Source organism: Ziziphus jujuba, chromosome 5 (genome assembly GCF_031755915.1).
Source record: "Ziziphus jujuba cultivar Dongzao chromosome 5, ASM3175591v1".
Lineage (NCBI taxonomy): Eukaryota > Viridiplantae > Streptophyta > Magnoliopsida > Rosales > Rhamnaceae > Ziziphus > Ziziphus jujuba.
In genome coordinates this window covers 892,548-912,570 of record NC_083383.1, presented here as the reverse complement: position 1 = coordinate 912,570, position 20,023 = coordinate 892,548, and the positions used below count along the sequence as shown (strand labels likewise).

The following is a 20,023-nucleotide window of genomic DNA, read 5'->3' as shown; positions in this document are numbered from 1 at the left end:
ATGGCTTTATTGCTATTACTATAATATTTTCGAACTAGATCTTTATACAGGAAACCATGTCTTTTACCATCAATTGAGAAATTGGCTATTCATACAATATAAATTTCTAGTAACTGATTAATATGCAGAGTTTATAATAAAGTAATAAATCAGGACCTAGTAATAAGGTACTTATAATTTTCGAATACAACTGAAAAATGAACTTTCAAGCCAAATTTAAAGGTATGGAGCTCAAATTCACATTGCATCCACATTCCTTTACGTTGCATCTATTTTTCTTATTTATATCGGATATATAATTTATTTGTTTTTGGAAATTTGAGGTCCAAATATATTGAAGGAAAAAAAGAAAAAAAAAACTTAGAAAATAAGGTTTTTTTTTTTGGTTGGGTGAATAGTGTATGCCTTAGAATCAATCTTGGACAGCTTATTAAATTAATAGGTAAAGTTGACAAAAGATTTTAGTCCCTCTCCTCAGCTTTCATTGGGAACAAAGTAAGCTCCATTTGGTCCCCCTGTAAGACAATTAGCCCAAAAAAAAAAAAAAAAAAGGATGACCACATGATATGTAATTGATGGTTTAATTAAGCTTCATATACTTTGCACTCCTCGTCAGCTGGGTTTGTCTTGCAGAAATCCTCCAATGGGTCCCCGCTCCCTGCTGCTGGGGCGCCTGGCCACTTGGCCGCCACCAAATGTGCCAAATCCACAACCCTTTGGCTGCATCAACCAAACAAATTATACATTAAAGTTAAAACATTAAATATTATATTTTGTTCATTTTGTTAATTGAAGATGTGCAGAGAGACCACTTCTCACCTGTAACCCCATTCATTGTCGTACCAGGCAACCACCTTGACCATGTCATCACCCATGACCATGGTCAAGGATGAGTCAATGGTGGAAGAGACATCTGTGCATCTGAAGTCTACGGAAACAAGAGGGGCATCGCACACATCCAAAATGCCCTTCAATGGTCCATTAGCTGCCTTTCTGAAAGCACCATTTACATCTTCTGCTGTAATTCCTTTCTTCTCCACATTGATGACTAGATCAACCACCGAGACGTTGGGTGTAGGCACACGGAGGGCAATGCCGTTCAGCTTCCCCTTCAGCTGAGGCAGCACCAGTGACACCGCCTTCGCTGCACCTGTGCTTGTTGGCACTATGTTCAGTGCTGCTGCTCTTGCTCTCCTCAAGTCTCTGTGTGATGCATCCAACAGTCTCTGGTCTCCTGTGTAGGAATGAGTGGTTGTCATGGTTCCCTTCACAATGCCTGCATGCATGCATATTGCAAAAATCCATTGGTCAAGCCGTATATAGGACAGGTCCATTGACTTTTATATTTCCTAATTAGCTAGTAACTGCTACAAGATGCGTATACACAAGGCTTAGACTTAATTAGTTACCAAACTCCTCATCCAAGACCTTCACAAAAGGAGCCAAACAGTTTGTGGTGCAAGAAGCATTGCTGCAAACGCATTCAACACCCCACATTATGGATACATGTACATAGCTAGAATTGACAGTTCAATTAACAACACTAAAAAGATGTTTAATGCTGAATCATAGCTAGAATTGACAGCTTAATCAACAACACTGAAAAGATGCTTAATATTGAATACTTACCTGACGATGTTGGAAACATCGTGGTCGTAATCCTGTTCATTAACTCCGACAACATAGGTGGGAATGTCAGCACCTTTTGCTGGAGCAGTGATGACCACTTTCTTGGCACCAGCTTGAATATGCTTCCCAGCTCCAGGGCCATCAACAAACACACCTGTTCCCTGTTGTCGCTCAAAATTTTCCAATTATGTTAATATTAATGTTTTTATTTATGGAATTAATCAATTTTTGGTATTTGGTGAGATGATCGAGGATTTAGTTACCTCAATAACAATGTCAATGCCAAGCTCAGCCCATGGAAGCTTGAGAGGGTCCCTGTTAGAGACCACCTTGATGGGTTTCCCATCAACGCTAATGGTCTCATTGTCCACAATTTTCACATCAGCTTTGAAGGTCCCCAGCATTGAATCATATTTCAGCAAGTGTGAAGCCTGTATATACATATAGTTGCTTATTATATTACATATTGTGGAACTAATTCCAAATTCTTAACTAATCAATTCTCCAAAAATCTTTAACTAAGAGAATTCGGTACATTAAATTATAGAGCTTCCTTACATTCTTGACACCTCCACTGTCATTGACAACAATGACATCAAGGGGTGAGTTTTTCCGGCCGTGCCAGCAGCGGAGGAAGTTCCTCCCAATGCGTCCAAACCCGTTGATTGCTACCTTCAATTTGGCCACTGTTTCTCCTTTAACAGGTGCGGATGATCCTGCTGTCTGATCATGACCAACATATTCAAATTCTTTTAGTGCTGAAACCCGCAACATACATGTACATATATATATATATATATATAGGAAGCATCCATTGTCACATAAGTAAACCTATATGAATCCACCAACATGTTTTCAGGATTAATATCTCAAGTCACAATGTAAAAATCTGTAGAAAATTCGTAAATTTATTATACAAAAACCTGCAAACACTTCGGAAACAGAGCTTGATGGATCTACATATAGAGCTGGGTTCAGTTTATATGGAAAAACGTTGGTTACCCTGATCAAAATAAGTTTAAACGTACAACATGAATACATATATGTGTGTGTGTGTTTGCATATATTTTTTTGATCATTGGGGTCGGGCTTATATGTGTATGTATATATATATGTATATACATTATAAGTAAATTATAAGTATTTTACGTTTATATAAATCAGAATATAGATAGTTTAATAAATAGAAAATTAAGTGGATAGTAAGACGAACCACAGGAGTAAGTTGTGAAGCCACGACATCAAAGAAGGAAGAGTCTCTGGCATTCTTGGCAAAGGTTACACAAGAACTGGATCTCAGCCCAGAAAATTCAGCAACTTCCAGTCTCTGCAAACCCCCGAAAAAGACATATACATATATATATATAGAGAGAGAAAATAAATTAAACAAGTTCATGGGCAGTACGCATTAATTAAAACTTGATGAATTAGGAAAGAAAGAAAAAGTGACGATGAGGAAAGGAGAGCAGACAACCTTAGAGAAGCATTGTGCGGGGAAAGAGTGGTTGGCCTTGGAAGGAAGCCTTGTGTTGGTTGGGATTCTTGAAGAAGCTAGAGCTGCGTGGGTAGCCATGGATGATAGAGCTAGCTGCAATAGAAGCTACACTACTGGACTTTCTCACCCTTTATACTTATATATGTATACACATACATAAAGAGAGAAAGAGTTGAATTCGTTTTATTCAGTTATTCTAAGACTTCTTCCTCTACTTTGTTTTGCATTTTATTTTATTTCTTTTGGAAATTATGGTTGCAATGTGTTTGAAGGAATGTGTGGTGAGCATGCGCTGTATAAGAAGATATACATAGATAAGGTCGTGTTTGGAATTGCCACTTAAAAATATTATGAACCATAGACCATTCAACCCCATTCTCTTTTCCTACATTGCCCCTTACATTTATTTTATTTGCTCTCTCCATATGATGGATGCTTGCATGGACAATGCGTCAAAATGAATGTGTCCAATTTCTAACGTGCACAATCTAAATTAAGGCTTAGCTATAATCTCCTACATCTAGCTAATGCCATAGATTTTTATCCTTTTTATTATTAGGAGATTTATGGCTGACAACGAATCATAGTGGATGGTAGAAAACGCTTTGATTCAAGAAGAATATCTGTCATTTCACTGTAGGGAGAAAGGTGAATACCGAATCTTGTATGATTGAGAATCATTTTCAGGCAGATTGTAAGCACATACGGAGTTCTCCTTGTTTAAAGAAATAGTAATATATAATAATACTATATTCAAAAATAAAATAAAATAAAAGTTATGAAAAATTGATGCCTATTTAAACGATTAACCCATTATACTGAACTAAGAAAATGAGAAATTCATCTTGCTCATAAAGGAGTAAAAAAGAGAAAAGGAAAAAGAATTTGCTTGCCAATCCAATTATGACCTCCAGGAGATTTCTTCATCTCACAATTCTCTGCAACGAGACAGGCTATCAAACGAAGCAGACATTCTAATTCATTGATACTCATAAAAGAAAACATGCGCAGCACAAAACAGCTGCTACAATGAGTAATCACTCCAAATATTAGTAACAATCTATTTACTCAAGCTGGGACGCGCTATATTGAAACAGACAAAGTATATTGATTCTCGAGCAGTAGAGGAAAACATTGCAAGAAATTCAAAATATTATTTCCCAATCTGAAACAGGTACAATACTGTAAACCACAGCAATCTCATATGGCGGCTTCCACTTCATCCGAGTTCACAGCTACTCCATTTGGTGCATCATTTGGGGCATCCTCTGTACGAAGTTGTGAAGAAACATCATCTATAGCAGAGTTGAGCTGTGCAATCTTCTCAGCCAACTTTTTTCGCTGTTTCTGGAAGCAATTATTAAAAGGCCAAGACAAATTTCAGCATAAAGAGGTTGAACGAACTTCTTTGATCGATCTTTATGGGAGATTATTATTAGAGTATGAACTAAACCATGAATTTACATGACATTTAAGGAAATACTTAAAAACTGAAAACAATGAAATTAATGTCAAAAAGACAAACACAAACATGCCGTCCACAGCATAGTGAAAGAAGAAAAACATAAAAAATAAAACTAAATTCAATATATAAATAGAAAAAGGCTCTCTCGTAGATAAATTAGGCAAAGCAAATTTCAGTACAAAGCATTTATCATGAGAATGGCTTGTGAAATTAGCAAAGAACAACTTCTCACCTCCAAAGCTTTATCTTCATCATATATGAATTTTGGCAGTTTACTCATTAACTTCTTCCGGTCAGTTCCAGCCAGTGCTTTGCTGATCTGTTTATAAGAGAAAAAAAGAAAAAAAGAAAAAAAAAAAAAAAACTGGTCAGGCAGAAAATGATTAAACTGGCTTGCAGCTATATGACTGTAAATGAGAAGTTTATAGCCATGTAGCCCACAAACTACAGTGCATCTAAAGTCCAAATAGTTCAATCTAATCGCTTAGGAACTACAAAGCATAATTTAAAATTATTTAGTAGTAAGAAACTCCTTAGCTATACAATACATTATTTTACAAACACTTATATTAAGATACTTAATTATTCATTGTCATTTGCATGGCACAGAATAATGATTCCAAGAATTTATAGAAGGTAATGTTATAGGTCACAAGTACCACCTGAGGTGCATATACACAACCCAGTGTGCCAACTATAAGTCCCCCCAAAACAAAGCCACCGATAAAAATGCTTCCACTGTTTGCCCTTCCACCATCACTGTAATCATAAAAGCAGGAACAACATAAGATTTTATAGTCATTTATGGAAAATCCCCCAAATAACCCTGATCTAATGAAAGCTAGAACATATACACAAAGCAAAACATGATAAAAAGGACACCCAATTAGACATCCACAAGTCAAGTTACATTTGGAGTAATAACATTTATTGAAATTCTATTTACCATTAGAAGCCACATGAGAACAGACCATATGCGAAGAGGCTCATACATATAAGAATAAGGATAGCGCTTGGTTGTATTGATTTTTTCTTTTTTATTCAATAGGAGAGACTTTCACAAAGACATCTTATAGAATAAACAGAGCTATCTACAGCCCACAAATTAACTCATCAACCAAAATATTCCTAAACTAGAAAAACCCCCATATTTTTTCTTCACTTGATAAGCAGGAAAATTGGGTGGGGAAAACAGAAGAAGGAAACTCAAAACCATATCCCAGGTCTCAACTTTTAGTCATTATTCTTTCTGTCCCTTGTTCCATTTATCTATTAAATCTAACCAGGCATCGCAACACCCGGTTGAGTTCACTGGTTGATGTTCTGCAGCTAGAAACAGCTAAACTAGCAAACAAGTTACATGAAATCATTTCAGTTGGCAATATTGCAACAACAAAATATAGACAAGGACTACGAACATGAGGACACATACGAAGGACAAAGCATACCTATATGCAGCTTGAACAGCAAAGGGCCTTCTGGAGGTACAAAGTTGAACATTCCTTCCACGCTTGTGACTGATAGACAAGTTAGATGGGCATATACTCCCAAAGCAATGGTCTGATGGTTTCAGAGGACATCCTAGAAATATTTTGAAAAAAGAATAGAAAGATTAATAGCATGCCAAAGCCAAGGAGATAAAAACAGACTAACACTCAGTAAGTGAGCAAAACACTCCCGGAAACATGGTTAGTGTGTCTTAGATATGGAGAAGCATGCAGAATGCATACGCATTTAAAACATACCCAATAATGAGAACATCCAATGGAAGGCCGTTTTTCATTTTTCATTGAAGGTTCTTTACCCTCCCGACAAAATTTACCGCCATGTTATAACATATAGGAAATTAGACAACAACGCAAAAGCTCTAGATGAAATCAAACGTTACGCTACTATGATCCAATAGTTTTTTCTTTTTTTTCAGTTATCAAATTCCACAGGTTTCTTAACGCTACATGGATAAAGAAATGCATACAGATACAGATAACACCTAACATTTTGACGGTATCAGAAATGCATAAGAACTGAGATGGGGCTCACAATAACAGCTAAGCAACATGTTGTTAAAGTTAAACCGGCACAACAAATTTCAGAAACAGTTTGAAATAACCGATATATAGGAAATGAATAGAAAAACAATTAAAGGGATTTGTCAGAAAATTGAAGAAACACGAAATGAAAAATATCCATTTCCTCTCATTTTTCTTAACGCAAGACGTTGTTAAAAAGGAGCATGTCAGTCTTAACATCTAAATTCTCCAAGAGACAAACCATAAAACCTATTTTGTATTTCCCTTCACTACCAATTAAGTTCGCCAAAATGTGACAAGAACCCAGATCACACCTAACCGCAAAAATCAAAACTATTTGCCGCTACAGACACCGATTTCTTGATAGCTAAAAGATTCGAGCAGCTCGGCAACAATTTATGCACATTCAGGATTGCATTGCAACGCAGCAAAGCAGATATGATGAACCCAAAGGGCAAGAAGATCTACTGGGGTCGGAAAATTTAAAAAGAAAAGAAGCAGTGAAAATAAGCGAAAAAAGAACAATCAGTTGGGGGGTTTGAATTACCGGAAGATAGCTGGATTCCAGGATTTTTAGTTAACATGAACGAATTGGAAAGGGCAGTCATTGTTTTCCCTACAGCAACAACAACACTGAGCGAGCGAGCGAGCGAGCTAGACAGCCAGCCAGAGAGAAAAGGATATGAGAGTGAGACAGTGGTGGAAAGGAGAGAAAAACGAGAGTGCGTTCGATGATATCTATGTGTTAATTTTTTATTAGTTTCGTAAAAGAGTCAAACTACAAAAATATTGATAGGCTGAGCTACATCTACAGTCTACTTGAATCTCCCCAGTCGGTGCCGTTCGTCCGATTTTTCAAACGACCAAAAGGGGGTGTCGTTTTACAATAGCATCTTGCGGATTTGCGAGTGGGTTTTCCTTTTGTTTGTTCCGGGCAAAAGGAGTACCTGGACTTTTGTAACAGGCTGATTCTCAAAAACAACGGGCTTGAAAGCCCAATCAATTGCTTTCATATTCATTCAATGCGTGAGGACACCTCGCAACGGGTTTTCTGGGCTCTCTGATAAGTTAAATAAAGGTGGGAATAGTTTTATTTATTTGAGGATTTTGATTGCATATTAATATTGCAATCCTTCAACGACGGACGGACCAGTGGTAAAATTAAAATGGATTTTATCTGGCTTTTCACAAGCCTAACTTAAAATTAACGTATAGTATGTGAGGACTTGGTCTAACCACCAAAAGAAGTCTAGTATTATTTATTAAATATTACATGGAGTATTTGGGAATACCAAATCTTAAAGAATCTGATTTAAAAGATAAATAACTAATAAAAAAAAGAACATATTTGAGCAGCAAGAGGCCAATCTGAAAAACAACAAAAGATGGCGCTAATACTGAAGAACTAAATAGTTGATAAGCTCGGTGTCTTCTAGGCAACCCATCTCCATCATCAACAACAAGAAGAGGTTCCTAAATATCCAAAAAAAAGAAAAAAAGAAAAAGCATTCAACGCATCTACGGTGTTTATATATACTGGGTAAGATATACATATTCTTCCATAATTCCCGAGTCATTCTGGAACTCCTTGTGACCGCTTCTTCGTACTTTACTACCAAGTATATAAATATATAAATTTACGAGGCAAATATGAGTTCCTTCTGTTGAATAATATTATTGTAAACCTCGCCAGTTTTGATAAGTAGACTATGATTGCTATATATATATATATATATATATATATATATATGTATATATAAAATCGATATTCCATGACCGTTTGCAATGTCGGTCTCTGTTTTGGCTGCAATAGCCGGCTTCCATTAAAAATGTTTAGAATAATGGTGTTTTGAAATCTTCCCCCAACCCAAACACCATAAGATAGATAATAGGTTACCTACCATGCACTAAAAACCATCCAGTATAGACAACTCTTTAGGCTACAGCGTGAGATTTCCTCTCCAAAAACACGCTTTGCCTTGTTTTTTAATTCTACTACTTAATTAACCCCCACCCTTATTACTTATAACCTCTCACTATGAATGCTTCCCTCTTCACATTTAATCTATCAGCTTAATTTTAGTTGGACAGCTAGATCATCCAGAGCAGGCCATGGCTTCTGGTTCTCCTGGAGAAAGGACTCTTAAAGATACACCCACTTGGGCTGTTGCTCTTGTTTGCGCTGTTTTTGTTATCGTTTCTATTCTGATAGAGCATGCAATCCATTCCCTATCTAAGGTTTTTAGTATTTTTTTTTTTTTTTCCAAATTTCCTAATTCCTAGCTAATTTGGATTCTGTTTTTGTTTGTATATCCAAATAGTACCATCTACCTATTTATATAATTATATTTATACTTTTCTTTTGTAATGACGACAGTGGTTCCATAAACGCCGTAAGAAGGCCATGAGTGAAGCTCTGGAGAAAATTAAAGCTGGTCAGACTTGAATTAATTTTGATATTTATTATTTTCTCCATCATATATACGTAGATTGATGATAGAAGGTTAATTGTCACTTGTCAGTGGATAACTAAGCTAAAGTTAAACCTAATTAACATACATTTATTCATTTTTTTGACAGAGCTAATGCTATTGGGTTTTATATCCCTATTACTGACCGTGGGTACGAAATATGTAACGAAAATATGCATCCCAGCAAAAATTGGTGATACCATGCTTCCCTGCAAGTTTGGCAATGGAAAGGAGGATGAGGAAGATGATGGTGGAAATAACAGGAGAAAATTGCTTTCCCTGGCTGAGAATGATATATGGCGCAGAGTCTTGGCACCTGCTAAAGAAGAGTATTGCTCTAAATATGTAAGCAAAGCATGCCACAACTTTAACTTTACTATAAAATATAGGGAGAAGTTAATAATTCATGATTTAATTTGTTAATTTTTTTTTTTTTTTTTTATGTGGAATTTAGGGTAAGGTTCCGTTGATTACATATTCTGGTTTGCACCAGTTGCATATATTTATATTCGTCCTGGCTGTGTTTCATATTCTCTATAGCGTGGTTACCATCGTACTTGCCAAGGCCAAAGTAAGTATTTACGACTTTTACACGGGTTTACTCTCACCCTACAACAAGAAATTAATCAAAACTTAGCCAAGCAAAAATTAATGTTGAGCAGATGAAGAAATGGAAGTCTTGGGAATCAGAAACATCGTCCTTGGAATATCAGTTTACAAATGGTATAATAAGCTATAATTTATTGCTTTTATTCTTTTTTCTTTTTTTTCTTTTTTTCGGTAGGATTATGTGTACATAATATATATATATATATATATATATATATAACATATTCATTATGGTCTTCAAAGTTGAAGACAGTAATTTATTTTATTTTTGGAGGTCCAAACTAAAGGGCACTGTTAAAATTAAAGGAGGGGTTTTGACTTTGTTATCCATACAGATCCTGCAAGATTCAGGTTTACTCATCAAACATCCTTTGTGAAACGTCACTCTGGCTTTTCTACAACACCCGGAATTAGATGGATTGTAAGGCTTGATCCCTAACGTTGACCTTCCTTTTGAAATTTTGTTAAACCGCTCAACTGTTAAATTAAATTAAATTTTCTGAAATTTTGTTAAGAAATTAAATTTATGCAGGTGGCATTCTTCAGACAATTCTTTGGCTCGGTGACAAAAGTCGACTATTTGACAATGCGTCAAGGATTTATTAACGTTCGTAATTCCTTAATATAGCTACAATTTTTAATTTAATAAAATTCTGACAATTAATTAATAAATGCCTTGTGTATCAAAATGCAGGCACATTTTGCGCCAAATAGCAAATTTGACTTCCACAAGTACGTAAAGAGATCAATGGAAGATGACTTTAAAGTGGTCGTGGGTGTTAGGTTTCTTTCTCAATCCTAATTAACTCTGCCACTACCAATTCATTTTCTTCTACTTACACATAACAATTGATTTAATTTGCAGCATTCCTCTGTGGATATTTGCAATCATCTTTCTGCTTCTAAACGTTTACAGTAAATATATAATTTACTCTCTCTCTCTCTCTCTCTCTTTCAAAATACACAAAAAAGTCTCTTAATTATCGGGGTGTTCATCATAATCTGAAAGTCTAATTCCACGTGTATTGTGTGTGTTTGTGCAGAATGGTATACGCTAACCTGGTTGTCATTTGCACCGCTCATTGTAAGACAAATTAAGAAAAACCTCACCAAAAATTAATGAAATTAATTCACATGTTTTCTATAATTAACTAAATAAGCATTTGCAGTATAATAGTAATAATAATAATAATAATGGGTTGCAGATTCTTCTCCTTGTTGGTACAAAACTTGAACTAATCATCATGGAGATGGCTCAAGAAATCCAAGAACGAACTACAGTAGTGAAAGGAGCTCTTGTGGTGGAGCCAAGCAACAAGTATTTCTGGTTTAATCGCCCTGAATGGATTCTCTTCCTAATCCACTTCACGCTTTTCCAGGTATCTCTTTTACTTTATTATAGACATGCAAATTATTACATATATATTTCTCTATATATATATATATAAAATATAATACATGGATTGCTTTAAATGATCACTATATACTAATTAATTTGGGTGATCTTGGACAGAATGCATTCCAAATGGCTTACTTCTTGTGGATATGTGTAAGTCAAAATTAAACTATGTATTTTTTGTTGTATATGGATATTTTTATTGGAAGAAATTCAAAGGTTTGTATGACAGATGTGCTTGTGATGTATGCAGTATGAATTTGGGCCCACATCATGCTTCCATGAAAACTTACCAGCAATATTGACAAGAGTTTTTCTCGGGGTAGCGTTACAGATCTTATGCAGTTATATTACCTTCCCTCTTTATGCATTGGTTACTCAAGTAAGCATTTTTCTATTTTTTTTTGTTTTTGTTTTTATTTTGGTTTTGAATATTTACTTGTGGTGTGTATATATATATATATATATACATGTATGTATGTATTAATCCATTTATATATATGCTATGTATGTGCAGATGGGGTCTCACATGAAGAAAGCAATATTTGAAGAGCAAACAGCCAAAGCTCTCAAAAAATGGCAAAAGGCAGCGAAAGAGAGAAAGAAACAGAGGAAACGTGGAGGAGGAGGAGATGGGTCCAATTCAGGGTTCATTAGCGGTGAAAACACACCGAGCCATGGCACATCCCCATTGCATCTGCTGCACAACCACAAGTACAGGTCCAACCATAACCATTCAGACATCGAAAGCGTTATGAATTCCCCAAGATCTTATCAATCTGACACCGACCTCGACCTCTCTGAGATTGAAGGTTCCCCACCCCATGACCAGGCCGATCATGGATCATCACCACCAAACCTTCATCAACACTCACTTGCAGTTTTAACAATTAATAATGGCATTAATGAACCCCAAAGTCATGATTTTTCCTTTGTTAAGCCTTGATAATCATCAATTTATCATATTTTTCTTTTATCATTATTCACAAAACAATCCCATCCTTCTTGCAGTTTTGTTAATTGTATATACTAAATGGGATCAATTAAGTTTTGCTAGCCTTTTCCTATATACTACAACTAAATTGTTAAGTTGAAAGTTAATGCAATTCAATCATTCTATTATTTGGGAAAACTTAAACAATTAATAACCCATTCTTTCCTCTTTGGTTTAGGGCTCCTGAATATATCCTATCTTTTTTTCTTTTTCTTTTTCTTCTATACATGAAATAGTATCTTCTTCTGGTTCGCACTTAAGTATTTTCAATATTCTGTTTAGTGCTGATTTTTTTTTTTTTTTGGGGTCACATTAGAAAATAAATAGCCACTTAAAAAAAAAAAACTTCTCCAATGGATTTTTTTAAACATTCTACTTTGTTGACGTGATCATAAAAAAAGACACTCTTAAAGTGATATTCTATTTTTTGAAGTTTTTATCAAACATTGTGAAATTTTTTAAAAGCAAAATTTTTCATAAAAGGTTAATTTTCTAAAAATAATTTTTCAAAAAAGAAAAAATTCAATAAAATTTATATAATTAATTAATAATTACAAATAATTTTGTATTTTTTAAAGAATAATTTAAAATTGATGATATATTTTGTATCATCAAAATTTAAACGATATCAATTTATATATCATATTCATTTAGTATGTTAATATGTTTCCTTTTCAATCTAAGAAAAAAAATACTAGAAGAATAGAAAAAAAATACTATATATAGTTATTCTCTTTCTTTTCTTTCTTTTTTTTTTTTTGGGCTAAAAAATATATATAGTAATTCTCTCCAATCTTCTAAAACAGTATATCATTAAAATGCTGACTTTATTATAAATCTTCTTAAACCTTTTTAAATTTATGTTACCCACATCATTATATATATACATATTTAGTCACACTGTTAGTATTCCATCACATATATAATATGTTTGTATAAAATATATTTTTTCTTCCTTTTATTTATTTATTTTTTATATCAAAATAGAAGAAATTGAATTGGAAATCATTGTATGAAAAGGCTGAGTTCAAAACTTAAGAACAAATATATAATATTTTAGTTTTAAAAAATATAATATATATTTTTTTTCAATCTCAACAAACTTAAATTACAAAAAATATAAAAATAATAATAAAATAAACTAACGTTTATAAAAAAAAAAAAAAATAATGCTAGAGATGAAATAAATCTACTAAGCAATCAATCCAGCCTAATATCATATCCAAAGCATATACATTATAGATCAATCTCAATCCTTGTCTTGCAAGCCTGAAGTTAAAGAAATGTATGATTGTTTGAAATATTAACGAGGTTCGTTCAGTGAAGTTGGAAACTAAGCAAGTTAATAAACATGATTCATAATCATACCTATAATTAATGAATATATTTGGTCAATTCTCTCACTTTCTAACCTTAACACCTATATGTATGCGTCGTTATGTTTCATTATCATGTTAATGTTTACTATAAAAATGTCAAATTGAAGTTCAAATGGGATAAAATTGAACCTTATTTTTAAAAATTATATATTTTATTAATTATTCTGCAGGTATATGTCCAACCCAAAAATAAATGTCAATTTAAAAAAAAAACACACACACACACACAAAAAGTAAATGTTATCGAAATAAAATAGAAATTATATATGGTTGTGTTTTGTCGCCTTGTCTCTGAAAAAGGTTTAGGAAAAAAGGAAAATGAAAGAGATTCCAATTCATTAATCAAAGTAAGACAGCCATCCATATATAATAGGATAAGTGATATTATAATTAAGTTAAAGGCATTTGCGATAAAACAACATTAGCTTTAAGACAAAAGTTTAAGTCCATGTTGAACAAAACAGTGGCCAACATTTTGTTTAATGTTAAAGGCATCTCACTTGGGCTATACACCTGATTTTGTTTAATAATTCGTTGGATCTTTTAATTTTATTTAATTTAATTTAATTTTGTTTTTTGGGTCAACTTATAGCTCCTTGTCAATTTTGACAATGTCAATAAGCCCAGAAATAGAGAAAAGTAGATTAGAGGATGTTTATTTTCTTCTATGGGATATAAATCTCATAGATAACAGTGAATGAGTCTGTAATTGTATTGAATTATGTGGGCCATAGCTTGATTTTGACAATTTAACGGAAAGATGAAATTGAACTTGGATTCACCATCAAAATAATAATAAAAAGGTCTACATATCCGGAGTTACCAAACCGAGTGGTGATGTGATTTTTTGATGGACGGTTATGATAAAGCATAAGCAAATTAAGAAAGAATTTTGATTGGGTGATATTTAATTGTTTTTCTATAAAATAAAAGTCAGAAGTACATTTCCTTAAATGCGGAGCCAATTTAATTTAATTTATAATAAATTAAATTGCCGGCACATGCAGTTTGGTGTGTGCAAACAAAAGAACGGTATCTATATTAAAAAACAGAGTGGAAAACCAGGTATCAAAATCAAACGCATTCCAAAGATTTTTATCCTTCTTCTTCATCTTCTTCCAAACACTGCTTGATTTTGACTCCACAAGCCCTAAAAGTCCAACTTAACCTAACGGGTTGTCCTGAAATTGCATTTGTATCATTTGGGTCGAGATTGAAAATATCAAAGAAGATGTATTTTTAAGCCTTGGATTTCAATGTGGGTTGTAGCAGGAGAAGGAGGAGAAGAAGAAGAAGAAGAATGGGCCAGTTCTGAACTAGTTACTTGGAGAATCTGATATCGCTTTTGCGCTCTGGGGTTGCTTGGAGTTGCTTCACCTTCTATGGCGGATTTTCTTCTCTGATGTTATTGACTATTATCGAGTTTGAAGTTGGTTCTTGGCCATGGCTCGGCGTCATGGATGGGAACTCCCTGCTCACACTTTCCAGGTATATTGTTTACATACTTGTGCAAATGGGGTTTTGAGTAGGGTTTTTATCTCTCAATTGTGCACCTTAATTGCATTATTAATATCTCCTCATTTTGCTCATATTTTGGCTGTTTAAATAATTACTATCGAAACAAGAGTAAGAGGCTTTTGTTTACTGAAATTGTAGTATTTTATTTAGCTTTTGTGAACCAATTGGATATATATATACATGTATAACTTTTTTGTGCAAAAAGAAGAAGGTATTGCTTGAACTTTTTTTCGCTCCATACTTTATCACCAAAATAAGTTGGTCGAAAATTAACCAAGTAAAATCTTAAGGTTTGTTTTACATCTGAAAAGAACATCACGGTTAATGTTTCTGGGGCTTTACATAGTCAAATGGCAATGGAATCAGCATGCTTTTTATACTCAAATCATTGTCATCATCAATTGGTGGCCTGTATTTTTGCAGCTTTGAGGGTACTAGTGAATGTATTTCCTGCCTTTTTCAACAATTGATATGCTCATCTCTTTTGTTTTGCACAGGTTGTGGCTATAACAGTTTTCTTCTTGCTATCTGTTGCATATTATGCCTTCTTTGCTCCATTTCTTGGGAAGAATATTTATGAATATGCAGCTATTGGTGTCTATTCTTTCTTTGTAAGCTCTATCCTTCCTATCTTTCTGCTTTCTTGGTTCCTCTAAAATCCACCACTTTGGTTATTTTCATTGTCTTATGGCTTGAATTGACATTCAGGCCCTTGCTGTTTTCATCCTTTATGTTCGATGCACAGCCATTGATCCAGCTGATCCTGGTATTCTGCTTGAAGCTGACAACATGTCTACCTACAGATCACAGAATGACGCAGATGTGCCTGGTCAGTGTTTGAGCTGCAATCTGTTAATTTGATTGTGGTTATATTGTATTAAAATCTCTTTAGATACGTTATAATTTAAGTCATTGTCACATTCTTGCTTGTCTCAATTTTAGTTCAACCTTGTGATGTAATTGGACGCTGGTTGATTAGTGTATCAAGATGAACACCATTCCATGTGAAAATGAATATTAGATCGATGTCCAGAGAGGCTGTGCACAAAGTTCAAACAAATGTATATGGGCTGTTATATGATGTCAAACCTTTTAACCTAGGAATTCACCTATTCATTTACCCAGCCAATCTGAAATTTTTTGGCTGAAGCACATGCAAAAGTTGTTGTTCATCATCATGTGCTTTATTAAAGTGAGGATGTGACTCATTATCCATCTATTGGGATTGAGCATCATAATTTAAGCATGTAAGCACCTTCCCATGCCTTTATTTATTTCGAATTCATAATGCCACTTACAGTGTGTTATTATAACAGGTATTGAAGATCCCAGAAAAATGGAATTAAATAATGGAGGAAGACCTTATAGGCACACTTCAAGTTGGTGCTCAAAACTTGGAGCTTTCTTTTGTGGTTTTCTTGTAATAGAAGATTGCTGCAAAGATGAAATTCTGCAGCAACAGTCAGGAGAGGATGCTTTGTTCTGTACATTGTGCAATGCTGAGGTATAGGATCCTTATTGGGAATTACATTCCTTGTGCAAGCAGTCTGCTTTTGTTTGACAATTGAGATCCTTGTAGTCCTAAAACATGCACAAACAAACAAACACATGGTTCAATTGTTTCCCAATTATGACACTACCATTTTATCTTAATATTTTGTCATGGACATGTCATATCCATACTATTTATTTAGAATGTGCTTTCTATGTTGTTTATGTAAATATTTAAAGGCTTACTTTCATTTAATTTTAAAATGCAACATATTGTTGCATGTTGCCGGTAAACTGAGGAGAACATTTAATTTTAGGATCACTTGATATGGTTATGTGCTTTTGTAGGTACGTAAATTCAGTAAACACTGTAGAAGTTGTGACAAATGTGTTGATGGATTTGATCATCACTGTCGGGTAAGTTCTGAATATTAATGCGTGTAGTGTAACTCAGGTTACTTTCTTAATTGGCTATCTGCCTTCCCAGTTGATTAGTTAGTTAACCATCCTGCTACTGCTTGTTGTTATGTTTTATTTACATAATAAGTAACTTGTCTCAATGATGTGTTGTACACAATATCTTTGTTGATTATATGCATGACTAAATATCTTTGTTGATTATGTGCATGACTAAATATCTGAATCTTTGATGCAGTGGTTGAATAATTGTGTTGGTAGGAAAAACTATATCACATTCGTGTGCCTCATGGCGACAAGCCTTGTTTGGGTAAGGCTTTTAACTTCTAGTTCCTTGGATTATGCTTTTTAGTCTATCTTATCCTTCCAAATTTTACTCAGTATAGTCCCTCCTATCTTGTCCATTTGGTCCAGCTTATGGTCGAATTTGGGGTTGGTATTGCTGTCCTTGTTCGGTGCTTTGTTGATAAAAAGGGTATGAATAGTCAGATAGCTGACAAACTTGGAGTTGGATTCTCTCGAGCCCCTTTTGCTACTGTGGTGGTAAGTTCTATGCATTTTTTTCCATTTTGCCTTCACGTAGGTTGTTATCTTTGATTGTGTTTGCTTATATTTTTGTTTTTCCCTTATTCTTTTAAATAAAAACATGTTAGGTTCCATTTGTTGCTATTACTCAAGTTTCACACAAATCAGGAAATCATTTTTGTAATGGTGTGATTGTTTGATGATCAATAAGCATTGTAACAATGGTTCTGATGGTGATACTGATCTTCATGGTAGTAAACCATATTGCTGGTAGCAATAATATTGGTGGAAGTAGTGGCATAATGGAAACACAGTGAGGCATTGGTGGAATGATAGGGCTCTGGAAGATTGGTGGGATTGAGTGGAAATTATGTTATTAGCGGTGATGACCTTGTTGTGGTTTTGGTGTGTTGGTATTGGTCACTATTGATAATGGACTTAGTATTTTCAATTAAAATTGAGAAATGATAAATTTGCCATTGTGCTATATTCTATTTACAGAAAAATTGTTTATGATGCTTGCAGGCCCTATGTACGTCTATTTCCTTTTTGGCTACTGTGCCTTTGGGAGAATTGTTTTTCTTCCACATGATTTTGATACGGAAGGTGTTTTCATTGCACTTTTTATCCCCTTTTATCTGTCTCCAGCTTTTTGATTATGCATATGCTAATTATGCTGCTGTAATCCAGGGTATCACAACATATGAGTATGTTGTTGCCATGAGAACACAAAGTGAACCTCCTGGACCATCTTTAGATGGAGGTGATCATCAAAGTCTGCCTTCTTCACCAACTAGTTCAGCCGTGACTGCCATAAGTGGGAGAAGCTCTCTTGGGATGAGTTTGCAATATAAAGGTGCTTGGTGTACCCCTCCACGAATCTTCGTGGACCACCAGGTATTGCCACCTTTATCTATGTTTCCACAGAATTAGGAGTTTTTTCTCTTAATAATAAACTAATGGTGCATATTTTAAATATATCATAAATACCAAGTTATGTTAATGAGTTTTAAGAGTTGATTGTGTTAAAATTTTCTCTCCCCCGTTTTGCTGAGTACTTCACCTGTATTTTTTCAATATAAGTGTTGTAATCTTTATCATACAGAACTCATGTTTTCTAACAAGTTGTCCAGAGATTGAAATCATCTATGTTGAAATGCTAACAAATTTATGATTATACACAAAATAGAGAAAGACCTGGTTAAATAATAGTTATAATTTTAAGTGATTTTAATAGAAAATTCATGAGCAACTTGTCACATTCATTGATGCACAGTTCTCCTTTATAGCAAGTATTTTTCTTGTTTGATCATTTTTGGATCCTGCAAATGTAGGATGAAATTATTCCTCACTTGGAGCCAGGACGTCTACCATCCACTGTCGATCCAGATGCTGTACAGCAGCCTGATAAGGGAAAGAAATCCCAGCGTCCAGTTCGAATTAGTGCATGGAAGCTTGCAAAATTGGATTCTAATGAGGCTATGAAGGCGGCCAATAAAGCAAGAGCATCGTCATCCGTGCTTCGCCCGGTTGCTTCTAGACATCAAGCATATGATGCTGATTATGTATCCACCAGCAGTATAAGTGGAAGAAGCAGTCCAGTTAGTACTACTGATCAAGGGTTCCAGAACAAAAATGCTAAAGCAGGACCATCAAGGTTGTCTCCTTCTAGGAGCTCATATCCACCAAGTCGAGCTAGCCGGGAAGATATTGAAGCTTCTCATCATAGTGTTAGCAGCTTTAGCGGTCCCCACGTTTCTAACGTCATCCCTTCACCACTAGAACAGAGAAATTCAAACAGAGATCACTACAACCCCATTTATCAGTCATCAACCGATCAATCTCAGTCTTCAGCAAAACCAACCAAAGGCAATGAAAATGTATCGCAAATCCCCACGAGAAAGAATAACTTTAGTACTGCAGAAAACACGAGATCTTCTGTCTTTTGGGATCAAGAAGCTGGACGTTTCGTCTCCTCATCTTCCAGGCCTGTTGGCTCTTCTTCACAGGTTCCTGGAGCAGAACTGCTCTACACAGGTCAATCTATATTTTTCGGGGGACCTGTCGTGAATGAACAACCTGTTAGAGGGACCAGAAATAGCGGCAATTCACTGACTAGTGTTCTGGATCGAGGTTCTACATATCAACAGGGTAGAGCACAGAGCGGTGGCCAGCTTCCTGTGTTCACTCCAAGCGATAATCAACAAAATCGGTTTCCTTCTTCCAGATTGTCTTGAGAATGAGAAAAACCGACTTCTTTCAACATACGTAGAGTTGGGCAGTATGAAGCTTTTTTAAAATGGTTTTTCTTACATGCCATGTGTAGGTTGCTTTGCTGTTACTAACTTGTAATCCTGGATTCTTCAACTTTGTTCTTACAGTTTATTGGGTTTTCCTCATTCTAGTTGCCAATTTTTGCAGACTGTATTCGTCACATTTGTTTCCTTTTAATGAGATTTTCCATTCCTCTGCCATGAGAAAAATACGGTAACACCCTGCTCTCTTTAAAGATGAGAAATAATGAAAAATAACTGTGCTTTTTGAAAATAAATTTGGTGATACAAGAGTCTTGGTATTACAGATGAAGCCCTTGGTCAACTGGCA

General features: G+C 34.7%; 4 protein-coding genes across 4 annotated transcripts; 2 read left to right on the top strand and 2 right to left on the bottom strand.

The window, feature by feature from the left end:
- Positions 1-402: 402 nt before the first annotated feature.
- Positions 403-3,381, bottom strand: LOC107419772 (glyceraldehyde-3-phosphate dehydrogenase B, chloroplastic). The gene is made up of 8 exons (XM_016028572.4): positions 3,104-3,381; positions 2,843-2,956; positions 2,188-2,352; positions 1,893-2,060; positions 1,630-1,790; positions 1,410-1,471; positions 820-1,276; positions 403-720 (listed from the first exon to the last, which is right to left on the bottom strand). The coding sequence occupies exons 1-8, from the start codon at positions 3,200-3,202 to the stop codon at positions 585-587; spliced, it is 1,362 nt and encodes a 453-aa protein (XP_015884058.1). The 5' UTR covers positions 3,203-3,381; the 3' UTR covers positions 403-584.
- Positions 3,382-4,080: 699 nt separating this feature from the next.
- On the bottom strand, positions 4,081-7,376 carry LOC107419785 (uncharacterized). Its single transcript, XM_048475610.2, has 5 exons — positions 7,167-7,376; positions 6,038-6,170; positions 5,252-5,348; positions 4,822-4,908; positions 4,081-4,471 (listed from the first exon to the last, which is right to left on the bottom strand). Exons 1-5 carry the CDS (start codon positions 7,225-7,227, stop codon positions 4,325-4,327), a joined length of 525 nt encoding a protein of 174 aa, XP_048331567.1. The 5' UTR covers positions 7,228-7,376; the 3' UTR covers positions 4,081-4,324.
- Positions 7,377-8,403: 1,027 nt separating this feature from the next.
- Positions 8,404-12,087, top strand: LOC107419768 (MLO protein homolog 1). The gene is made up of 14 exons (XM_016028567.3): positions 8,404-8,857; positions 8,997-9,054; positions 9,200-9,435; positions 9,545-9,661; positions 9,753-9,813; positions 10,035-10,120; positions 10,232-10,306; positions 10,394-10,482; positions 10,565-10,614; positions 10,743-10,783; positions 10,905-11,078; positions 11,213-11,248; positions 11,349-11,477; positions 11,613-12,087. The coding sequence occupies exons 1-14, from the start codon at positions 8,732-8,734 to the stop codon at positions 12,039-12,041; spliced, it is 1,707 nt and encodes a 568-aa protein (XP_015884053.1). The 5' UTR covers positions 8,404-8,731; the 3' UTR covers positions 12,042-12,087.
- Positions 12,088-14,469: 2,382 nt separating this feature from the next.
- Positions 14,470-19,839, top strand: LOC107419773 (protein S-acyltransferase 21). The gene is made up of 10 exons (XM_016028573.4): positions 14,470-14,956; positions 15,484-15,597; positions 15,695-15,815; positions 16,303-16,490; positions 16,826-16,894; positions 17,133-17,204; positions 17,309-17,437; positions 17,945-18,025; positions 18,110-18,316; positions 18,754-19,839. Exons 1-10 carry the CDS (start codon positions 14,912-14,914, stop codon positions 19,654-19,656), a joined length of 1,929 nt encoding a protein of 642 aa, XP_015884059.1. The 5' UTR covers positions 14,470-14,911; the 3' UTR covers positions 19,657-19,839.
- Positions 19,840-20,023: the final 184 nt, after the last annotated feature.